The 18,534-nt window shown below is 38.8% G+C and overlaps 2 protein-coding genes across 2 annotated transcripts; one reads left to right on the top strand and one right to left on the bottom strand.

Moving 5' to 3' along the window:
- The first annotated feature begins 1,497 nt into the window (after positions 1 to 1,497).
- MEIOB (meiosis specific with OB-fold) lies at positions 1,498 to 14,703 on the top strand. Its single transcript, XM_074919697.1, has 13 exons — positions 1,498 to 1,566; positions 4,938 to 4,995; positions 6,337 to 6,468; positions 7,196 to 7,268; positions 8,651 to 8,846; positions 9,336 to 9,436; positions 11,164 to 11,216; positions 11,334 to 11,429; positions 11,805 to 11,906; positions 12,419 to 12,572; positions 12,949 to 13,132; positions 13,623 to 13,709; positions 14,569 to 14,703. Exons 1-13 carry the CDS (start codon positions 1,498 to 1,500, stop codon positions 14,701 to 14,703), a joined length of 1,440 nt encoding a protein of 479 aa, XP_074775798.1.
- A 2,412-nt stretch (positions 14,704 to 17,115) lies between these two features.
- On the bottom strand, positions 17,116 to 18,436 carry FAHD1 (fumarylacetoacetate hydrolase domain containing 1). Its single transcript, XM_074918882.1, has one exon. It carries the CDS (start codon positions 18,313 to 18,315, stop codon positions 17,641 to 17,643), a length of 675 nt encoding a protein of 224 aa, XP_074774983.1. The 5' UTR covers positions 18,316 to 18,436; the 3' UTR covers positions 17,116 to 17,640.
- Positions 18,437 to 18,534: the final 98 nt, after the last annotated feature.

Here is an 18,534-nt window from a genome sequence, read left to right on the forward strand (position 1 = left end):
ATGGCTTTGGGGGTGCAAGCTTGTCTGGTGCCAGATACCAGTTTGGGATGAGCTGGTGGTGCCAAAGGCTTCATACTTTTGTTTATTGTGATTTCCATCTTGTCCTTTCTCTCAGAAGAAGGTCTGATCCCGGGTGGCGGTGAGAGAAAGTTTCCGCAGCTGTCCTCAGAGCTCAGGCCCTGCCTCTGAGGGGGTAAGTGAGGGGTGCAATTGCATGCTGCAGCTTCCCCCATCAGGGCCTGCAACAATTTAAATCCTAAATTGCCTTTCTAAGCTTCCTTGGATACAAGTGTTCCCAGTGCTGTTTTCTTTAACCTGATTCAGCTGTGGTGTGAGGTATGTCATTTAACAATATTTAACTTCTTTTGAGGCAAGAATATTACCATGCCTTGGAGGGAGCATTGAGGTGACTTTCCTACATAAGTGAACATGAATTCTTCCATATAATGGGCTGGGAAAAGGTTTGAGGGCCCCATTGTTCAGTAGTTTTTGTAAGGCAAATTTGAGATATCTTTCTGTGAGAGGTTAGTCTGAAATGCTCTTTTAGAGAAATCACTTTGTTCTCAGGTAACTGCTTACATTTTTTGAAGCATAGACTGTCTATTTTTTTCTAGTGTGTTCAACAGACTAACACGCAATTAAATGGTTAATTCTCACAGAAGGTGCCAGGTATAAAGGCTGTGAAAGCCATTCAGGACTTTTGTTATAAAGTTTGAACCGACATCCTCTGAAAAATGTCAGCAGCTCTCTCATATTAAAGGTTATTAAGATTTAGACAACTTGATGGTTCCTTTTACAAAAAAATAGAATCTGACAACTATTTGCTAAATATCTGAGGGTACTCATGAAATAATAAAAGGCATTCAGATGGGCTAACAAAGCATCCATGGCCTGACTTTGGCATCAATAGAGAGGACCTGAGTGTGCAGTAGCTTGCAGGAATGGTCAGTAATGCTATGTTGACAGCCTGAAAATAACTGATTTTCAAAATATTTTAATAAACTCAAAACTTTTCTACTTTGAGGAAGAAATGAACTCACATTTTAAAGTAGTTTAAATCCAAAACCTCAATTAAGGTGGCTTGCAAACCAATGCTTTTCTTTCCTCCCATGTAAATGGTCTTTTATATATGAACTGCCTCATTAAATTCAGTTGGACTTCCCAGACAGGAGAAGGAGGGTAAATATTTTTCAGAGGCTGGTGCTAATGGTGTAATTTAATGCTGAATAAATAAATAAATAAAAATTACAGACCTTTATTTGAGAAGCATAGGTAGAGTAGTTACAGTAAAATTCATAACTTACATTGCCAAATGTAAACAATAAAGAATTGTCTACTTCAGATGGCTTAAAATGCTTTTTATTGAAAACAGATGCTATTTAGGTCAAAACATTTGTGCTAAAAAATAACTTGTTATTCTCACTATGAATAGTTTTAAGTGATTTGTTTAGATTTTTTAAAAAACCTAAATTAGTTTTCTCAAGTTACAGATAAAGAATGGCTTATTCTAGTTCAACACGGGACTTTGTTGCGCTTTCAGATCTGCATCCAAATCTTGCTCATCCTGTAAGTCTCATAGACATAGTACTTTTGTTCTCAAATGAAATTGTATATGACTGTATTATATTACTGCAAAATTATGTAATTGACGTGTATTTAGATACTAATAGCATTAGTATAATTGTTAGATATAAAGTACCTTACCTTCTTTGTGTACAAACCAGCAAAATGAAAATTGATGCTGTTGTTGTCCATAGGATGTGGATGCCACAACTACAGATATTGACTGGACAATTCAATGTCTGAAAGTATCAGAGGCTTCTTTGTAATGTTTTAAATGGATGCTGAATTAGTAAAGACATGTACAGAGTCAGCATTATGTAGTCACAATACATCTGTAACTTACAATGGTCTTTCACTACAAACTATGAACATAAGGCCCAATCCTGCAGTCTTGTGTGCTCAGTCCCTCTGAGCTAGATAATATAGTCCTGAATTATTCAAACAAAACTCTTGTTGAATGGTATGGTGTTTAAACTGGATAAAAATCTCACAATTACATGTCAGATAGGATCATTTCTGCTTCTTTAGAACAAAAACCAGGTTTTGCGGTTGTCAGTTTATTAGGAGCTAAGAATTTTGCTTGTGGGAGTACAGGAGAGTAGGATGAACCAAAAAGAAACTTAACAAACAGCAAGGCTTTCTATCAATAGTTGGTAGATTCATACAGATGTTTGTGTATGATTTTTTTTATTGTCCTCATATGAGTGAGGACTATCGTCACTGGAGTAAGAACTGAACAGGGCAGTGTGCTGTAAAAGTATTTTTCTCCATTGGGTTTTAGGTAGTTGAATAAAATATAGGAAGCCTGGAGAGTGCAGTTTTTCATTCTTTGCTCTCCCAAGATGCTGTTTTAGTATGGGAAGGAGAAGGCTACATGATTCTCTGTCACAGTGTTTCCCAGCCTTCTCTGTGTAGCCCATCAATGAGAACTTGTCTTCTGTGTGTTCAGTGCTGCTGGGTGTTGGAGCCCACAGAGCAAAGCAGCGAGGCAGCTTTGCCCACAGATTTGGCCACGTTTCCCCACGGATGCCATGTCACAGCCCCATCTCCACGAGCAGCTCCAAGCAGATGCACTGGCTGCAGAGCTGTGTGTCCCGTGGAAGTCCTGATGCTGGTGAAGAGAGTGAAAACAAGGAGTTTTCCTCTTCCCACAGCTTTTCATTTGGGAGGGGCACAATTTAGCCTTTTTTTCTCATTTATTTTAAACACATAAAATAAATAAATCACAGGAAAGGGGTGAACTATGAGAAGGAGTTGTACATGCCCTTGCAGCAGTGTTGTATATTCTTTCCAACTTTTTATAAACTCCTAGTCTCCAGCAAAGCTAATTTAATCTGTCATTCACAGTTACTCTCAAATTGTGATCCACTGAGTTAAAAGCTTTTATTTTACAAATAAAACTAATCTTGACTGCTGCAATTAGCAACATATAGTAAAGAAAGTATTTTTACAAAAAAGTAGATCACTGGTGTCTCATGATAGAATAATCAGTATGTGTTTAGGATGTTAAAACAGCTGAGCACCATCATTCAAAGTATCTCAAAATGTCCTGTGTTTTTACTTTGCAGTTTTTTGTTGTTTTTTTTTTTTGTTTTTTTTTTTAAGAGAAATAGATCAAAGTCCAAGAAACTTGCGGTGTGTTAATGCTGTAGTCTCATGATTTGGTTGAGCAGCCGTAAGCAATGCTCTGCCAAAAAAGGCTGTATGGCCTGCTTCCTTACTGAAGGCGTGTTCCACTCCTCCTCTTTTGGTGAAATTAGTGCTTGTGTAGTTGCACAATAAGCTGATCAAGGAAATGGAAGTTTTTCTACCCTCTTTCTACCCCCCTCAAAAAAGTTTCCAGCCAGATCACTTCGTTCTGCCAGCTTGCTGTGCAGGCAAGCTGTGTTAATATGAGAGGTGAATATATTTGCAACAGGGAGAGGGAAGGTCTTTTTTGGAAACTGCAGATTTACATCAGCTTAAATCATCCTAAATGTCAGTTCTTCTGACTGGTGGTGAGATACAGGGTATGCTGCAATCTGATTTGTGGAAATGTTCGCTTTTTAAGAAATAGAGCCAAAAATAGAAAAATAAAAACCTAATCTGAGTCACTACATGTTGTGGACAGATAGAAACTATTCTGTTAGAAAGACTGGAGGAACAAGGATACTGCACTGTTGTACACATAGGTCCTCTTAATCAGTTCATTGCCACCACTGTAGAATAAGACAGTTACCTTGCTCCATCTAGTGATTCCAAGTAAACTGGGAACACGAGGTCTAATTTTTGACCATGTCAATATTGTTACAGTGAAGTCAGTCAGGTTGCTTTGCTCTGCGATAGGTGCAGAATTCAGCCAGTGGTGATTCTGCAGTTGTTACACTGCCTCTCGCTTGCTGGCGCTCCCCTGCTTGAACAAGAAAGTCGGGTAGAGCTGCAAGTGAGCACACCTGGGAAGTGGGAGAGATGTGGGACGCTGTGGGTTCGGAAGGACCCTTGCACTGTTCCAATGTCAGTCTCTCCTTCCAGTCCTTCTTACCATACTAAATTTTGTTGCTTACCTCTTAAATCCCAAACTAGCACCGCAATACTCTTCTCTCACACTGTGGAGAACCTTTTTTTTTTTAAAAAAAAAATCCACCACCACAGAGATAGAGATATATATATATATATATATATATGTTTTTATACATATCTTTCTTCCCGGGTGTGTTTGCTCCTAGTAGTTTAGTTTGACAATTGAGGCTGGGGTGATTTTGCATAACAAATGCAGGTTTAACAAAGCCGAAAAAGATTGATTTGATTTTGAATCATCAAAAAAGTTCTTTGCCTAAGCTCCCTTTGTAGTCTGTTGAGAGACAGACAGCAAGAAAGAGGCACCTGTAGAAATTTATGTTGCTTAGATGAGGATAGGATAAATGGCCCTCCCTGTGGATGTACACGTGTGTGTATTGGTGCTGACAGCAGGGGAAACCTTGGACGCTTAACTGTAAAATAAATCCTGTCCAGACTTTTCACGGTGCATTTAAGGAGATCTGAGACCTGTGCAGAGAGCATGAAGCAACAATATTGCTGCCTACCTGAGGAGAGATTGCTTTACAACAGCCAAAATTTGAATGTTTGGGGCAAACTTTTGTCTTCCCATTGTCTTTACAAACGGAAACAGATGTATTTCTCTGAATATTTTTATTAGTCACTCTTTTTCTTAGAGTGAAATTGTATGTTTATGTTTTAGTTCTTAGTTCGTATGGCACTGTGGAATAAATAGATTAAAATGATTACCAGTCAGAAATATGTTTATTATCATCAATAGAGTGCAAGTCCATGAAATCTAATTCATCATATACATCTGTGTTTAATACTTGTATTCTGTAATCTCTTTATTTTTTTAGAGTGTAATCGGTGTGGTTATTGGGAAAACAGATGTCAGAGGCTTTCCAGACAGAAAAAGTACAGTCCCTTTTCACTGCTTTTACTTCATTTTCTTATACGGTATAATTTGGCATATATAACTGAAATCAGTATTTAAATGATAAACAGACTTCTTAGTGTAAAATGTATAGAATAAAAATGTGCAAAACCATTGTGTGTGTTTGAGAACCAAGATGAAAGAGCAGCATTAGTTTGGTTAAATCGTATCAATTAGAATTTGTTTGGAAAAACTCTGTCATGGAATTAAGTGTTTCAGGGCCTGAAGAAGATGGTACCGATATGAATCCACTATTATATAAATACTGTTGGAATTGATCTGGTCCCTTCATGTTGATTCTCTCTTAAAACACAAATGTTAAGGAGATGTCTTGAGGAGTGAAACAACTGCTGGTCCGAGTAGCACCAGCTTCTATCATACACTCCTGAAGAAAAAATAGGAATAATACACTGTTAATACAGCATTAGCTTGGAATTGAAATAATGTTTCTACCACTTAGGGTTGATACAGAGGCTGCCAGGCAGCACCGCCAGTCACAGAGAGCCACCCCTGCTCTGGGTGAAGTGCTCAGCCATTCTGTTGGCATTGTCTCCTGCTGAGCTGCTCTAGTGGTGGATTTTTAGAAGGAAGTCATCATCGTCACTAGAAACAATTCTACATAGTCTGAAAGTGGGGCGCTCATGTTTATGCCTCCGTGGAACTACAGTTAGATTATGCTCGCTCTGTGCGGATCACTATACAGTTTTCACTGATAATTTAAAAATATTGCATAGCTGTATGATCCGTGGAAAACCGTGTTAATTAGCTGTAAGAGGGAGTGCAGTGTTTCAGAGCCTGATACCCTCTTGACCATGAGCTTTCCATAGAGCTGGAAACACTTTGTTTTATTCAGTTAAAGCCCCTGGTCCTGGGCAGTGATACTGCCTGTGATCTGCAGCCTTTTATGTTGTCACGGGCACAACCAGCTAAAGGCAGCCTACTTGTTACAGAATTCAGAAACTCCTTCATAGATTTGCTTCGTGCATTAGCCCTCTTTATGTGTTTGTCCGTGACTTGAGTGTAGCATCGCGCGGTTCTTTTATTAGATCTGCAAGTTTATGTGGTGCTGCCTAAAGTTCAGCGATATGCTTGCGTGGATGGGATGGCACGGGTACAACCAGGGAGGGAGTTGCAGCCATCCCTTCAGGAACACCAGTGTTTACTGCACAGCCTGCTGACCTCTAGTGGTGCTCACCAGATTGCGGGTAGTAAATCCATGACGAAATCTAGGAAAAGCCTCGAAATAATAGTTTTTATACATATATTCTGGATTGAAATCAAGTTGTGCTAATGAATTGTAACAGTGGTGTTTATTTTTGCAGACATTGGTTCTGAAAGATACACCTTCAGTTTTACTATTCGTGATTCACTGACTTATTTTATAAATGTACACTCTTGGGGCAGAGAAGACTATATTAGATCACTTTCACAAAGCTTTAGAGTCGGTGACTGTGGTAAGCTGGAGTTTATTCTTAACATGATTCTGTTTGAATACATTTTTTTCCCCCAGTAAATCAGTGTTATGTGTTTGTGGTTTTGTTATGTTTTTCTCTGAGGACTCAGAAAACAGTCTAATTGGAAACAAATTGTTCAGTTATGCTAAGTATAAAGAGGAAAGGAATAAGATTTCAAGGATTTAAATTCAAAACCAGTAAATATGTCAACAAAAAGACCAGATACAAACCCACTGAATGCAGCCACCCAGAACTTACCTACAGTTAATCGATCTAAATTATTACATTATATTAAGTTCTTATAAATTACAAAAAGTAAACTGTAGTTCGTCTCCATTTAGTTTGAGATATCACTATGATTGTTCATAAAAACACAATGAAAATCTTATCTTTATTTACAGTCTGTGCCTTTACCTTGTTATGTTACTGCCCATGGTTGCTAAACCAGAGTCTTGGGATAAAACTTGTGACTGTGAAAAGTAGACGCACAAGAACTCAGTGTTATTTTATTTCCATTAAATGTCTTGAGGGCTCCTGTGGGACCTTGGCTATAATGTGAGCTGTCTGGACAGATGTGGTTTTCAGTATGAAAACATTTAGCAGTAGTTACTGCATGTACCTTTTCCTTCCCATATCAAGCTTAAAACCAGCCATTTTTAAAAGCCATCTCTCTTTATATGTATCTATATTCAGTTTTCTAACATTACTTATCAATGTTTCATTTTAGTTACAATTGAAAATCCTTTAGTTCAGTCAAAGGAAGCGGAAAGGGAAGAAAAATTCAACCCTGTAACTCCTAGGTAAATTTAAAGCATAGACTGGTAGTTCTTTCCAGAAAGATCCAAGTTAATCCTTACTTTAGTTGCTAGCTGATTGCAGCAGCATGCAATTGGTAGAAGTATTTGGGGTTAGTCTTCTTACGTAGCTGTTCCTTCCTCCCTGTGTTCAACCGTGTATGGTCAAGTAATCTCAAAGGAGAATCTTTTCTCAGTAGATGGTCTTTGTTTGTCCTAAAGTAATAATGTTCTTTGTAACTAAACAGTAAATTTTGTTCTTTGAGTAGAGTCTACTAAAATTATTTGAAATTGATTTGATTTTGTTAAAGTGTTTTAACAGACATAACTGCTTTATGGAAGGTCTATCTGTATCAAAATCCATTCACACAACATGTTTATCTAGAAGGTATTTTAATATGTTATATTATATATTAATGAATAGCATTATTATTATAATGCTATTCATTACTTATTTGGTAAGGCATCATCACTTCTTTTGTATCGTGCAACGTATATACATTGTCTTTCAGTGTACTCTAAAATCTGAACAATTGGAACTGGTGTATGAAACTAACATTGCAAGTCTTAATTTAGATACATTTTATCTATCTAAGATGTAGATGTTAGGTAAAGATAGACTGATACACATGTTCTTTAATTAGGGTTTCTTTCCTAATTGGTCATATTTTAATATTTTTAATCATATGGCAGTCATAGGAATATTGCATATATGCACATTAAATTGGCAAGGTAGAAGTTTCACATTCTTGCTTATTGATCCTCTCCAAGCTTCATAGCAAGTGTATAGCTGTAGTAGTTAGACTCACTGCTTACTTCCTGGCTAAATGGAAAGAAGTAAAAGAACAGGTTCAGGTAGCAACTTCACTGAGGAAAAGAGCTTCTCTCTAAATCTATAGATTTCAGAAGCATTTGTAAAATATATTTATCCAGAATGTATTAAATATATTTTACTTCCACTGACTAACAGTGCATTATAAACAGAGATATTACTTTTGAAAACACCTTACCAAGTCCAGGTTGTAGGAGTGTCTTATGTCATGATGCCAAAACCTCTCAATTACGTGGATTACAGACATTTCAGAACTTGGTGATTTTTAGTGACGGATAAGGGCTGAAAGATTTACCAATATGTATTGTACATTGCTAGCATTTTAATTATAAATAAGTATAAAGTACACAATAATAAGTCTTCTGCAAGAGTAAAGTATATATATTTTAAAAAATAATTTTAGAACAAATTAATTCGAGTTTTACCCTATCTTTAGGGAAGACAATAGTGGAGTAAATCCACAGTTATTTTCTCATGTTAATTGAATTAACATTTTGCACTGTTAATATATTGGTGAGTGAAGTGTTGATTGATGTGATTTGTGTGTACTATTTAGCTGCTACAAGTTATTGCTCAGTGAAAATCATTCAACGGTCAAAACGTCTTCATGTTATGAAACAGACACGAAACTACTTTCTCTGTTGCATCTGCCCGTCAAGGACCCTCAGGATTATTATTCACTGGGTGATATCATTGCAAATGGACAAAGCCTCGATGGAAGAATACTGAATGTGCTTGCTGCTGTAATGTCAGTAAGTTAAGGAGGCACAACAGAGTAATGGTTTTTTCTGCTGCACCATGGGTAACTTAATTGACCTAAGTATGAACATGGATTTTGGGACCGAGAGTAGACAGGAATCACTGGTTCGTTGTTTGTTTAGGTTGGCGGTCACTTCAGCTGAGATACAATATCCATACCAGCTGCTTAAGATTTTCATCAGCATGAAGGGTGAAATTAGGGAATGGAAATGACCTACATGAGTTGTCTTTTTGAAGTCATGCATGTACAAGCAGTAGATAACTCACACACACATAAACCATGCATTATTAGAAAATAAAATGCATCCCTTTATCCTGAAGTAAAGTTACCATTGTTGAACTTTTAGTGGTGTATAGGTTTTCTTTTAATAGTGTATATGGGTTTTTTCTCTCTTTTTAACTCTTCTGTTTTCTAGGTTATCACTTTTATTCTCCTAAACACTTAGTAGAGGAAAAGTGACTGCTTCTCTTTCTTCTTAAAGGTTGGGGAGCCAAAATATTTTACGACTTCAGACAAAAGAAAAGGTCAGAGATGTGAAGTAAAGCTGTATGATGAAACAGAGATGTCTTTTCCAATCATATGGTAAAATGTTTTTTAATTCCCTAAAATACACAAATTAATGCAAGAGTAAGTAAAGTAACTATAATACCTACTGTTATAATACTATATTTTAATTTCAATGTATTGCTATTTGGATGGCAACTGGGATGAGGCAGCAACATGTGTTAAAGAGAGGCTTAAAAAAGCGATTAGAGTGACCTTATATGTATTGTCTAGTTTTATGACTTGCTGACAGACTGCTAGCTCATGAATGGCAAAATGAAGCTTAATTCCAAACAGTTACATTTTGTAATGTGGAAATTTGAACTAATTCAGGAAATGGCATTTAAAAACAGTTGCAAAGGCAGTACATTTTTTCCACAGATTAGTGGGAAAAAAAGAGGAGTATGCTTCACTTTTAGAGCCAAGAAGAATTAACAAGTGGAATGGAAATAGGTTGAAATAGCTTCTAAATGTTTAAAATAGTGTAGAAACATTTTGATATTACTTTGGCCGTATTTTGACACCATATGCCACTTAACAGACATGACAATGTCCATTCCACTTATGCATGTAAATACTGGTTTGTTTACACAGGAACACTTGCATTTTGCCCCCAGTTTGTTCAATAATCTCCTGGTTTATCTACCTGCAAGGGTACGTGGGTATTTGCACTGGGTTTGCTGTTTGTTTGTTGTGGTGACCTTTGTTCCCTAGATAGAAGTAGCAGGATAGAGGTGCACCCTGTGTCCAAGTTAGAAACTGTATTATCATTCAGTGTAATATTTAACGCAGTGGATACACAGGAGCACCACTGAGCATCTACAGTGGGAAGTCTTCTAGGCCTCAAGCTGCCACCAGTGTTAATTTGCAGCAGCACCTCTGATACTTGTGTTTCAGTGCTGGTACTAGTGAAACAGAGAGGTATCCTCAGGAGATCTTAGAAGAGTCCAGGTGGTGTTACTGTTACTAAACACTGCCTTTTTTGCTTTCATGGAGCTGTAGGTAGAGGCAAAGTTTCAGGAAATCCTTGAACAACTGTACTGTAGTGAAGGTATTTCAGAGGCCATCAGTGAAGAGGTGGCTGAGCAATGCTGGATGAAAAGTAAATATCTGCAATCTGTTTCCAAGGATTAAGAAAAAAACAAAAACAAAACAAACAAACAAACAAAAAAAAAACCCACCACCACCAGAAACAAAACTGTGCTTTGGCAGTATTCTTGCCATCCAAACATATAAGCAACTAAATGAGATTTTATCAAGGGACCTAAGCATCAAATTATCATTTTTGAGGGATACCACTGACCTCACTCTAGTCTCATCATCCACAGTTACAAGGATTCCAGTGTTGGAAAGCCAGCTGAACATCTGGCCTAGTGATGTGAGCAATCAGCTTGTTCCCACAGAAAAGGTTCAGCTGATAAGCAGTTATTTTAACAGTGATTGGCATTAGCTAGAAATTACTTTTGTCAAAGCTCTGAAATACACATAGTATTCTCCTAGGTATATTCTCCATTGAGTCATTCTGAAAAATCTAATAGTCTTTTATTTTATCCCAGAAAAAATAGGAACTGCATTAGACTGTACATAGAGCATCCTGGCTGACTGCTGGTGCCTGGGGATATACACAGCATTTCATCTGCATGTAACAAAGGAGTTGTGTCCATTTGGACCAATTTAATTATAACTGTATTATTTAGCAGTTTACTACTAAACAGTTTGAGTGCTGTTTCATAAATGTTTTGATACATTAACTTCTTTTAATTTAGTTGGGATAATGAATCTATCCAGCTTGCACAGAGTTGGATCCCACGAGAAACAGGTATAATAGTCTATTTTTTATGTTTTTACCATAGTTCTTAATGTGATACTTGTTCTACAGTAACAGGGTTGGTTGTTGGTTTGTTGGTGTTTGTTTTTGTTTTTGTTTTGTGCACAGTAATATTTGCATCAGATGTGAGAATAAATTTTGACAAATTTAGGAACTGTATGACTGCAACTGTGATATCAAAAACCATCATTACAACTAACCCAGGTAAGAGCTGTTGAAGTATGGCTTTGGTATTAGTAATCATTATAGGCTAGAATGCATGAATGGATCTGTTGGAGGTCTGATTTTTTCTGCCTGCTTGCCTCAGAAAGCTCCCTGGTTCTTGTCTGTTATGGAGTGGCCAATGCTTTTGGCTTTCCAAACTTTTTTCTTTTTTAAAATTTTATTTTATTTTTAAAAATTTGATTGAAGCAGCCTTCATACAAGCCATGTAGTTCTAACAAAGTAAGAAAGAAAAAAGCATCTCTTGGCTAATTCCAAGAGACAACGTGTTGGTGCTACCAGAATAAAAAGTGGTAAAACATGCTGTTATTTTTACATGCTACATACATCAATAACTTTTAAAAATACATTTTCCAGAAACAGCAGAAGCAAATGTTCTCTTCAGCTTCATAAAAGAGTGTGCACAGTTAGGAGGTCTGCATGATAAAATGGACGAGCAGTCAAAAGGATCTGTTAACTGTAAGCATGGATCCAAACACTTTGATTTTATTTATCTCTATAGTGTGGTTTCACAATGCAGCTGAAATACCAAGTTTTTGCATTTCGTGTCTGTAGGAACAAAACTAAGGTATGGCCTGGCTGAATACTTAAAGTTTGGAGTGTTTTTACCAGGGCTACCCCTTATATTATCAGGTCTATATCTTCAGGGTTGGTGACTATGCCCACTTGCAGCCTGTCTGGCATGTTCCTTCTGTCTGATAAGTACATAAAACGGAGAGGGAAAGTTTTGTCAAAAACTCATTTGGGGGCATACAAAGATTAAATATTAGATATTTTCCTTGTTTGAGTCCCCTTTTGTTTTTGTCCTCAAATGATAAGCCTGCATGAAAAGGAAGCTGTGTGGGGCTCTAAAGCTTTCTGATGCTTTAGATCAAATCCTCTCCTTTTTACTACCTTAAAATCCTTAATTTGTTGTTGCTCTTCTGCATTGTTTCTTTCTCAGATGCACTTAATATGGTTTATATTTTTAGTGGAGACTATAGTTGATGTTTATACTGTGGAACAGCTGAAGGAAAAAGCTTTACAGATTGATGGGAAACTTGAACCACTCTATGGCATTATCTATGGCTACATTTCTACACTGGACATTGATGATAATATATCTAAAGTTATTCGCAACAGATGGTAAGCAACTGCCTGTTTTAAATTTGTGTTAAAATGTGCTTGTTGTTCTTCCCCTGACCCGAATTAGATAGAACAATATTTTAGTCCAATTCTGGGCAAGAAATAAAACTCCTCTAGAGGATGCCATGTGGATTTCTGTTGTTGTAGACCGCCAGAAGCAGCAAGGCAGAGGAGCTGGCTTTATGAAGGACTTGTTCTTTCTGGTCCTGGAGGAGAGAAGAAAAAAGAGACCATTTTGTCTCAGACAGACTTTAAGAGTTTAGAAGATGAAGAATTTTTTTAAAGATTAAAAGTCTCTTGGGAAATCTCGGTCTGGAAAACAGTTTCAAACAAGGAGGAATTGCATATATGCATTAATTATCTTCTTATGTTTCAGTTCAATATGCCGTTTCATAGTGAATGAAATGTCAAACACATGCACTTTCTGCAGTGACGTGTCTCCAGATTCAAAGTCAACTTTTGCAAGCTTTGACATACTTGTTGATCTGACAGATCACACAGGCACTCTTTATTCTTGTTACCTGTCTGACTGTGTAGCTGAGGAAACATTAGGCTGCACAGTAAGTAGAAATTAATTACGTTGTTCTTACTGGATCTGAGCTGTGAAGCCTGATGCAAATTACAAATATATGTAAATATTCTTCATGTATATGTGTGTGTGTGTTACATGCATTAAAAAAAATGTGTGTACATATGGCTATACACACTCTCACACACAGCTTTTAACAAGTCAAAAGTTAGAAGTCAGTAGCTGCTAATTAGAAGAAATGTGTTAAATGTAAGAATACTGTTTTATTTTAATTAATTCACACATTTCTGAGAATATGGTTGGAATTCCCTAACTTTGATTCTCAAACAGCCTGCAATTTATTCTGATTAATCTTACTGTCTTGGTACATGTATCAGACCAAACAGTATGTTAAAATGGAAAAATACAGCTTAGAAATGTATAAAAATGTGTAAGATGCTCTTTTCATCATCCTTTTGTTGTAGAGATGTTGTTATAACTATATGCTGAGGAAGTGTTCTGTGATGTCCTGTTATTAACAGGTCCACGAATTCCTCACTCTAGCAGATGACAAGAAGACTGCATTGAAATGGCAAATTCTTTTGGAACGAAGCAAGATTTATTTTAAAGTTAGTATTTTCTGTTAGTTTAAAACAGTGGCTGTTTCCTATTCAGTAGTATATTTAGTACTGAAAAATTCCATGTCAGTTTTGCTGAACTCTCAAAAATAATGATTAGGTTTTGTATATATTCTGAATATTCCAAGCAAATAGTCTTTGTCATAATTTCAACTTTAGGGGATCTCCCTGCAGGACCAGATATTTGCAGGGCTTCTTCAGGCAAACTATGAAAGGCACAAACTGCCCTTAGCTGGTACTGATTAAGGAGCTAATATTTCAAAAGCATGTATAGAGGATTTACTCTGTCACTGACTTCTGTGACTGTAGGTGCCTAATGAATAAAGTTAACAGTATCTGTCTGCAAGAATAAGGCACAGGCAATATATGTAATAGACTGTATGGTGTATGGGGTTACCTAAGTATATGCCTCAGTTACCTGTATTTTTGGAAACTGGGTATGTTTAAAATCTGCACTTCTCCTTAAAGTAACAACAATAGTAGATTCACACACCTGGAGCAATTGTTGAATGATCTACTATTATTTGCAATATCCTTTTTTAATTGCATGCTGTATACTGGACCGGATTCCTTCTTCCTAGAACTGCCTGTTCTAGGACAACTCTAAACTGACTCCCATTTTTAAACCTGCCCTTCTTAGCAAAACTGTTCTTTCCCATCTCCTCCACCTTCTGCCCCTATTTCCAGGGAAAAATGAAAGTGTGTTACTTCAGTAGTCACAGGTATATAACATAAAATGTGTGTAAAATAATGTAAAATATGTGTAACCAAATCTGTCAATTAAACATGCTGTGTAATATTTGAAGATAATATATTTCAAAGTGCTATATAGTCTTAATTATTTTGACAGGTTACTTTGTCACCCAATTGGAGAACGGGACTGAAAGTGAATGTTCTTTCATGCAAACTGGCAGACCCAACAGAGGGGAGTCAGAGTCAGAGCTTGTTGGGAAAAGAGACTGGAAATAAGAGATTACACTATTAATAACAGCTGGGAAAAAGACTTTCTTCACTGTATTATTAGAGGTAGAATGCTGATGCTGTCATATATGTTAAGTATGTTCTGATAGTAAAGAAGGAATATGCATTACTAATTCCTGTAAGCAGGCTTCTGTATTGATCTTTTTCAACTGATTGTGCCTTTAAAAGTGTACTAGGGCCTAGGCTTAAGAAAAGTTGGTTCTACAGAATTCAATCCTTTACAAGGGGGACAGAAGATTTCTTAGTCAGTTTAGTAAAATATATTTGAAAAAATCAGAAATAACGAATAGTACAAGACAGATCTGTTGAGCTTCTGTGTTTTTAACTGCCTTGCTACTTTTGTGTTGGTTCAAACAATAAATACCCACTTTGAAATACTGCCTCGGTTTGTGGCGCGTGTTGGTGAGTCCAAACATGGAACTTTTGGCAACTGCAGAGTCTTGGAAATAGCCATGATGTCTGCAAGGCTGCTTTTCTTTATGGCAGACTAAGTCTTATTAAAATGAAATAATCAATTACCAGGGACTTCTCACAACCAAACAAGCAAGCTGAGGCTGTAAGTGGTGAACAAGAAAGGACTCTTCTTCACCAAGATAATTGTTCTTAGCTGAACATAAAGAACCCATGTACGTACGTTTTGCCCTTCTCCATGTGGTTTTTTCCTATTTTTCAACCTGTTTCTGTCTTTAGCTTCCCTTGCAGCTGGTGTATTTGGTACACTCACCAGTCCTCACCTTCTGAGCATATCAGGAGTTGGTTTATTTAAGAGTGGGAAGACACCATGGCCGTTCTCTTGCAAGTATTTGGTAGGGTAGAACACCTTGAGGAACTCCAATCACCCCTGGCGCGCTGTCTACCCATTAAAGCAACGTGGCAGAGAGAAAACAACTACAGAAACAGCGAATTTTGATAAGCAATACTCCAAGATTGCATCCCCCTATTCATGTGAGTGGGAACAAGGGACTAAATGCACAAAAAAATGTTGCCAGTGTTGGGTCACTGTGTCTTTCCTGTTGCAGCAATAAACAACTTCAACATTTTCCAGATAATATTCTGAAGTGAATATTTCCAGTAATTTTAACCACAACTCAGCTCCTCTATCAATACACGGCGCTGAAGACCAAACTACAAATGATGCATTGTTGCTGTTGCCATAGGCAGTAATGTTTGACAGGCACAAAGGAAACAGTACAGAAAGTGCATTTAATCCTTCCTCTTTCAGAATTACTCCCCCTAACTTCCCTGCTCAGCCCAGCTCTGCTGGCCTGACTTTGCTGCCTGGCCCAGCCCATTGAGCCGCAACAAATTCAGAGCGTGGCTTTTCCGCTGACAGGGGCAGGCTTAAATCAAGGAGCATTTTGCCTTCGATGAGCCAGGGGCTGTTGCTGTTCAGATGTAATGGCTGAATGCTTGTTTCCATTGGCCTCGGTTCCTCACCCTTCCCTCTGATGAAATCTGTATTGTGTCCACAGCATTTAGGCCTCATCAAAGAACATCTACGTGTGCTTTAAGTCATTGGCTTAAGTCAAAATACAGTGAAATGAAGGGTCTGTGTGTCTGCGGGATCAGTACCTGGTGCAGGTGGTGTACGGGTATGCAGTGCTATGCTGCAGATGCGTGCAGCTGGAGAAGCAAGTCAATAGGAAAATGTCTGGTTTTCTTCTGTGACATGTTCTGCTTTCTTTTTACCACGTGTCCTTTTACCATTTGCAGTATCCTGGATCATGTTGCTCTTTCACAGAGGTGCTCGTCTTTGGGCTACAGTCATTTTCTCTGCAAGACTCTCCAAATGCACTGTTAAAACCAAAGTGGTTATTAAGATCTGGCTCCAATAAATGGAAGCATTTAACTTTGGTACTTGCACATATGTAAAAAAATAATCCATCTGTTTTTGTTAGAAATTAGTCAGTTCTGTGCAACCTTTGAAAATGGTAAGTTTTGATGTTTGCGGGTGGAGGAGGGTTTTTTTAATTATATTTTACAACTTTGTCACTCCTTTGAATTGAAAGGGAACTTGCTGTCATGCAAACTGGTATAGAGTGTTAGATCAGTTGGAGTTTGGAAACGGGAGAAGTTACACAGCATAGCTTTTTAACAGCTGGAAATATTTTAAAACTCCAACTGTTGCACTGCGTCGTGTAAGTATCGATAATTGTTGCAGTTAGATTTTTATTAAAAATATACTTAAATCAGTAAAAGTAAAGACAAGTTTACTGGTGATCTTCACCAATGAGCTTCCTTATTCTTCATCTTTTGTGTTATTTTACTTTTAGAAGCATATTTAAAGCTCAGTTTAGGAAAAAAATCTGCCAAGCATCTGGCACACTTCCTGCTGCATTACACCCCTTGGAAAGGGAGGGAAACCAATCCTCATTTAATTTGTACATTTGGAAAATGCACGGAGGAATCGTGAAACTAATCTAAAAAGCAAACATCTTTTTATTGTAGAATACCCCAAGGAGAGAAATTTTTTCTGAAGCTGTAATTCTTGATTTACTGTTACACATACATCTTTGATTTTACATAGCATGGGTGAGCTTTAGCTCCTACAATCACCGTTTATTTTCTAATTTTTATTTTAAGGTAATACACTGGCAAAGTTCAAAGCATCAGCAGAACAGAGGAGCGCACACAGTGACAGTCAGCCCAGCTCCCCGCCACGCTGTCTCCATCAACACTTCCAAGGTACTGTTTTGGTGTTAACTGTCTGCCCTGAGCTGGGTTGTCTCCAGGTTCACAGCCTCAGCCGAGGCTTCAGCCTCCATGGAAACGGGGCTGTTTTAGTCAAATGCCTTTCAAGCTCATGGGTTATGTGTCTTTGACAGTCCATTCAACGCTTGGGTGTGTTTAATGTACAGGACAGCTTGTGTGCCTCTTCCTTCACAGATGTTCCCAAAAGCGCCTCCTCCTACACAGACAAGAGTCCCAGACTGGATCCCAGTTAGGATCCACGCGTCTGCTGCGCCACCTTAAACCGCATGGAGAGGACATCTCTTATCCCGGCCTCTATCTCATCGTTGGCCTGCACAGACCCAACTCCTTTGGGGGACCCCGTCAAGATCAAGTCCCCTTCTTCCAGTGGGAAGATCTCACTGATGTAGCTGATCAGGTAAGGGATAGAGAAGATCATCGAGGAGGTCTCCCCCTCCTGCCTCAGCTCACCGTTCACCTTGAGCCAGATCTTCAGCTTGTGAGGGTCTGGGATCTTCTCCTTGGGCACAAAGTCACTGACTGGGCACGACGAACCGAAGCCCTTGGCCAAGGTCCAGGGCAGACCCTTCTTTTTGCACTGCTCCTGCGTGTCCCGTGCTGTCATGTCCAAGCACAGGGCATAACCTGCCACGTGCTCCATGGCTGCTTCCTGGGACACGGCCTGGGCTCTGCTCCCCATCACCACCCCCAGCTCCACTTCGTGGTGCAGGTTGTTGCAGTAGTAGGGCCGGAGGATGGGCGAGCCTTCGCGCACGTAGGCCGAGGAAGGCTTGAGGAAGAAGAGGGGCTCCTGGGGCAGCGCGCTCCCCATCTCCTTGGCGTGCTCAGCGTAGTTGCGCCCCACGCAAACGATATTCCTGCCCCACTCCCAAAACCGGGACAGGGGTTTGGAGGAGGAAGCCATGGCCGCGACGGGTCTCCTTCCCCGGGGACCGCGGATGCCCTTGGGGAGTCCTTGCCGGGCCCGGAGCCGCGCTGCCGCCGCCGCCGCCGCCTCTCCCCCGCCCCGTTCTCCTTCCTGCCCGCCGCGGATCGCCCCGGGCAGCCGCCTGCCCCCCGCCCTCCTTACCGGGGTTTAGCAAATCGCCCGACCCGGGCGTGCCGACAGGCAGCGGGGAGGGAA

Source organism: Athene noctua, chromosome 15 (genome assembly GCF_965140245.1).
Source record: "Athene noctua chromosome 15, bAthNoc1.hap1.1, whole genome shotgun sequence".
NCBI lineage: Eukaryota > Metazoa > Chordata > Aves > Strigiformes > Strigidae > Athene > Athene noctua.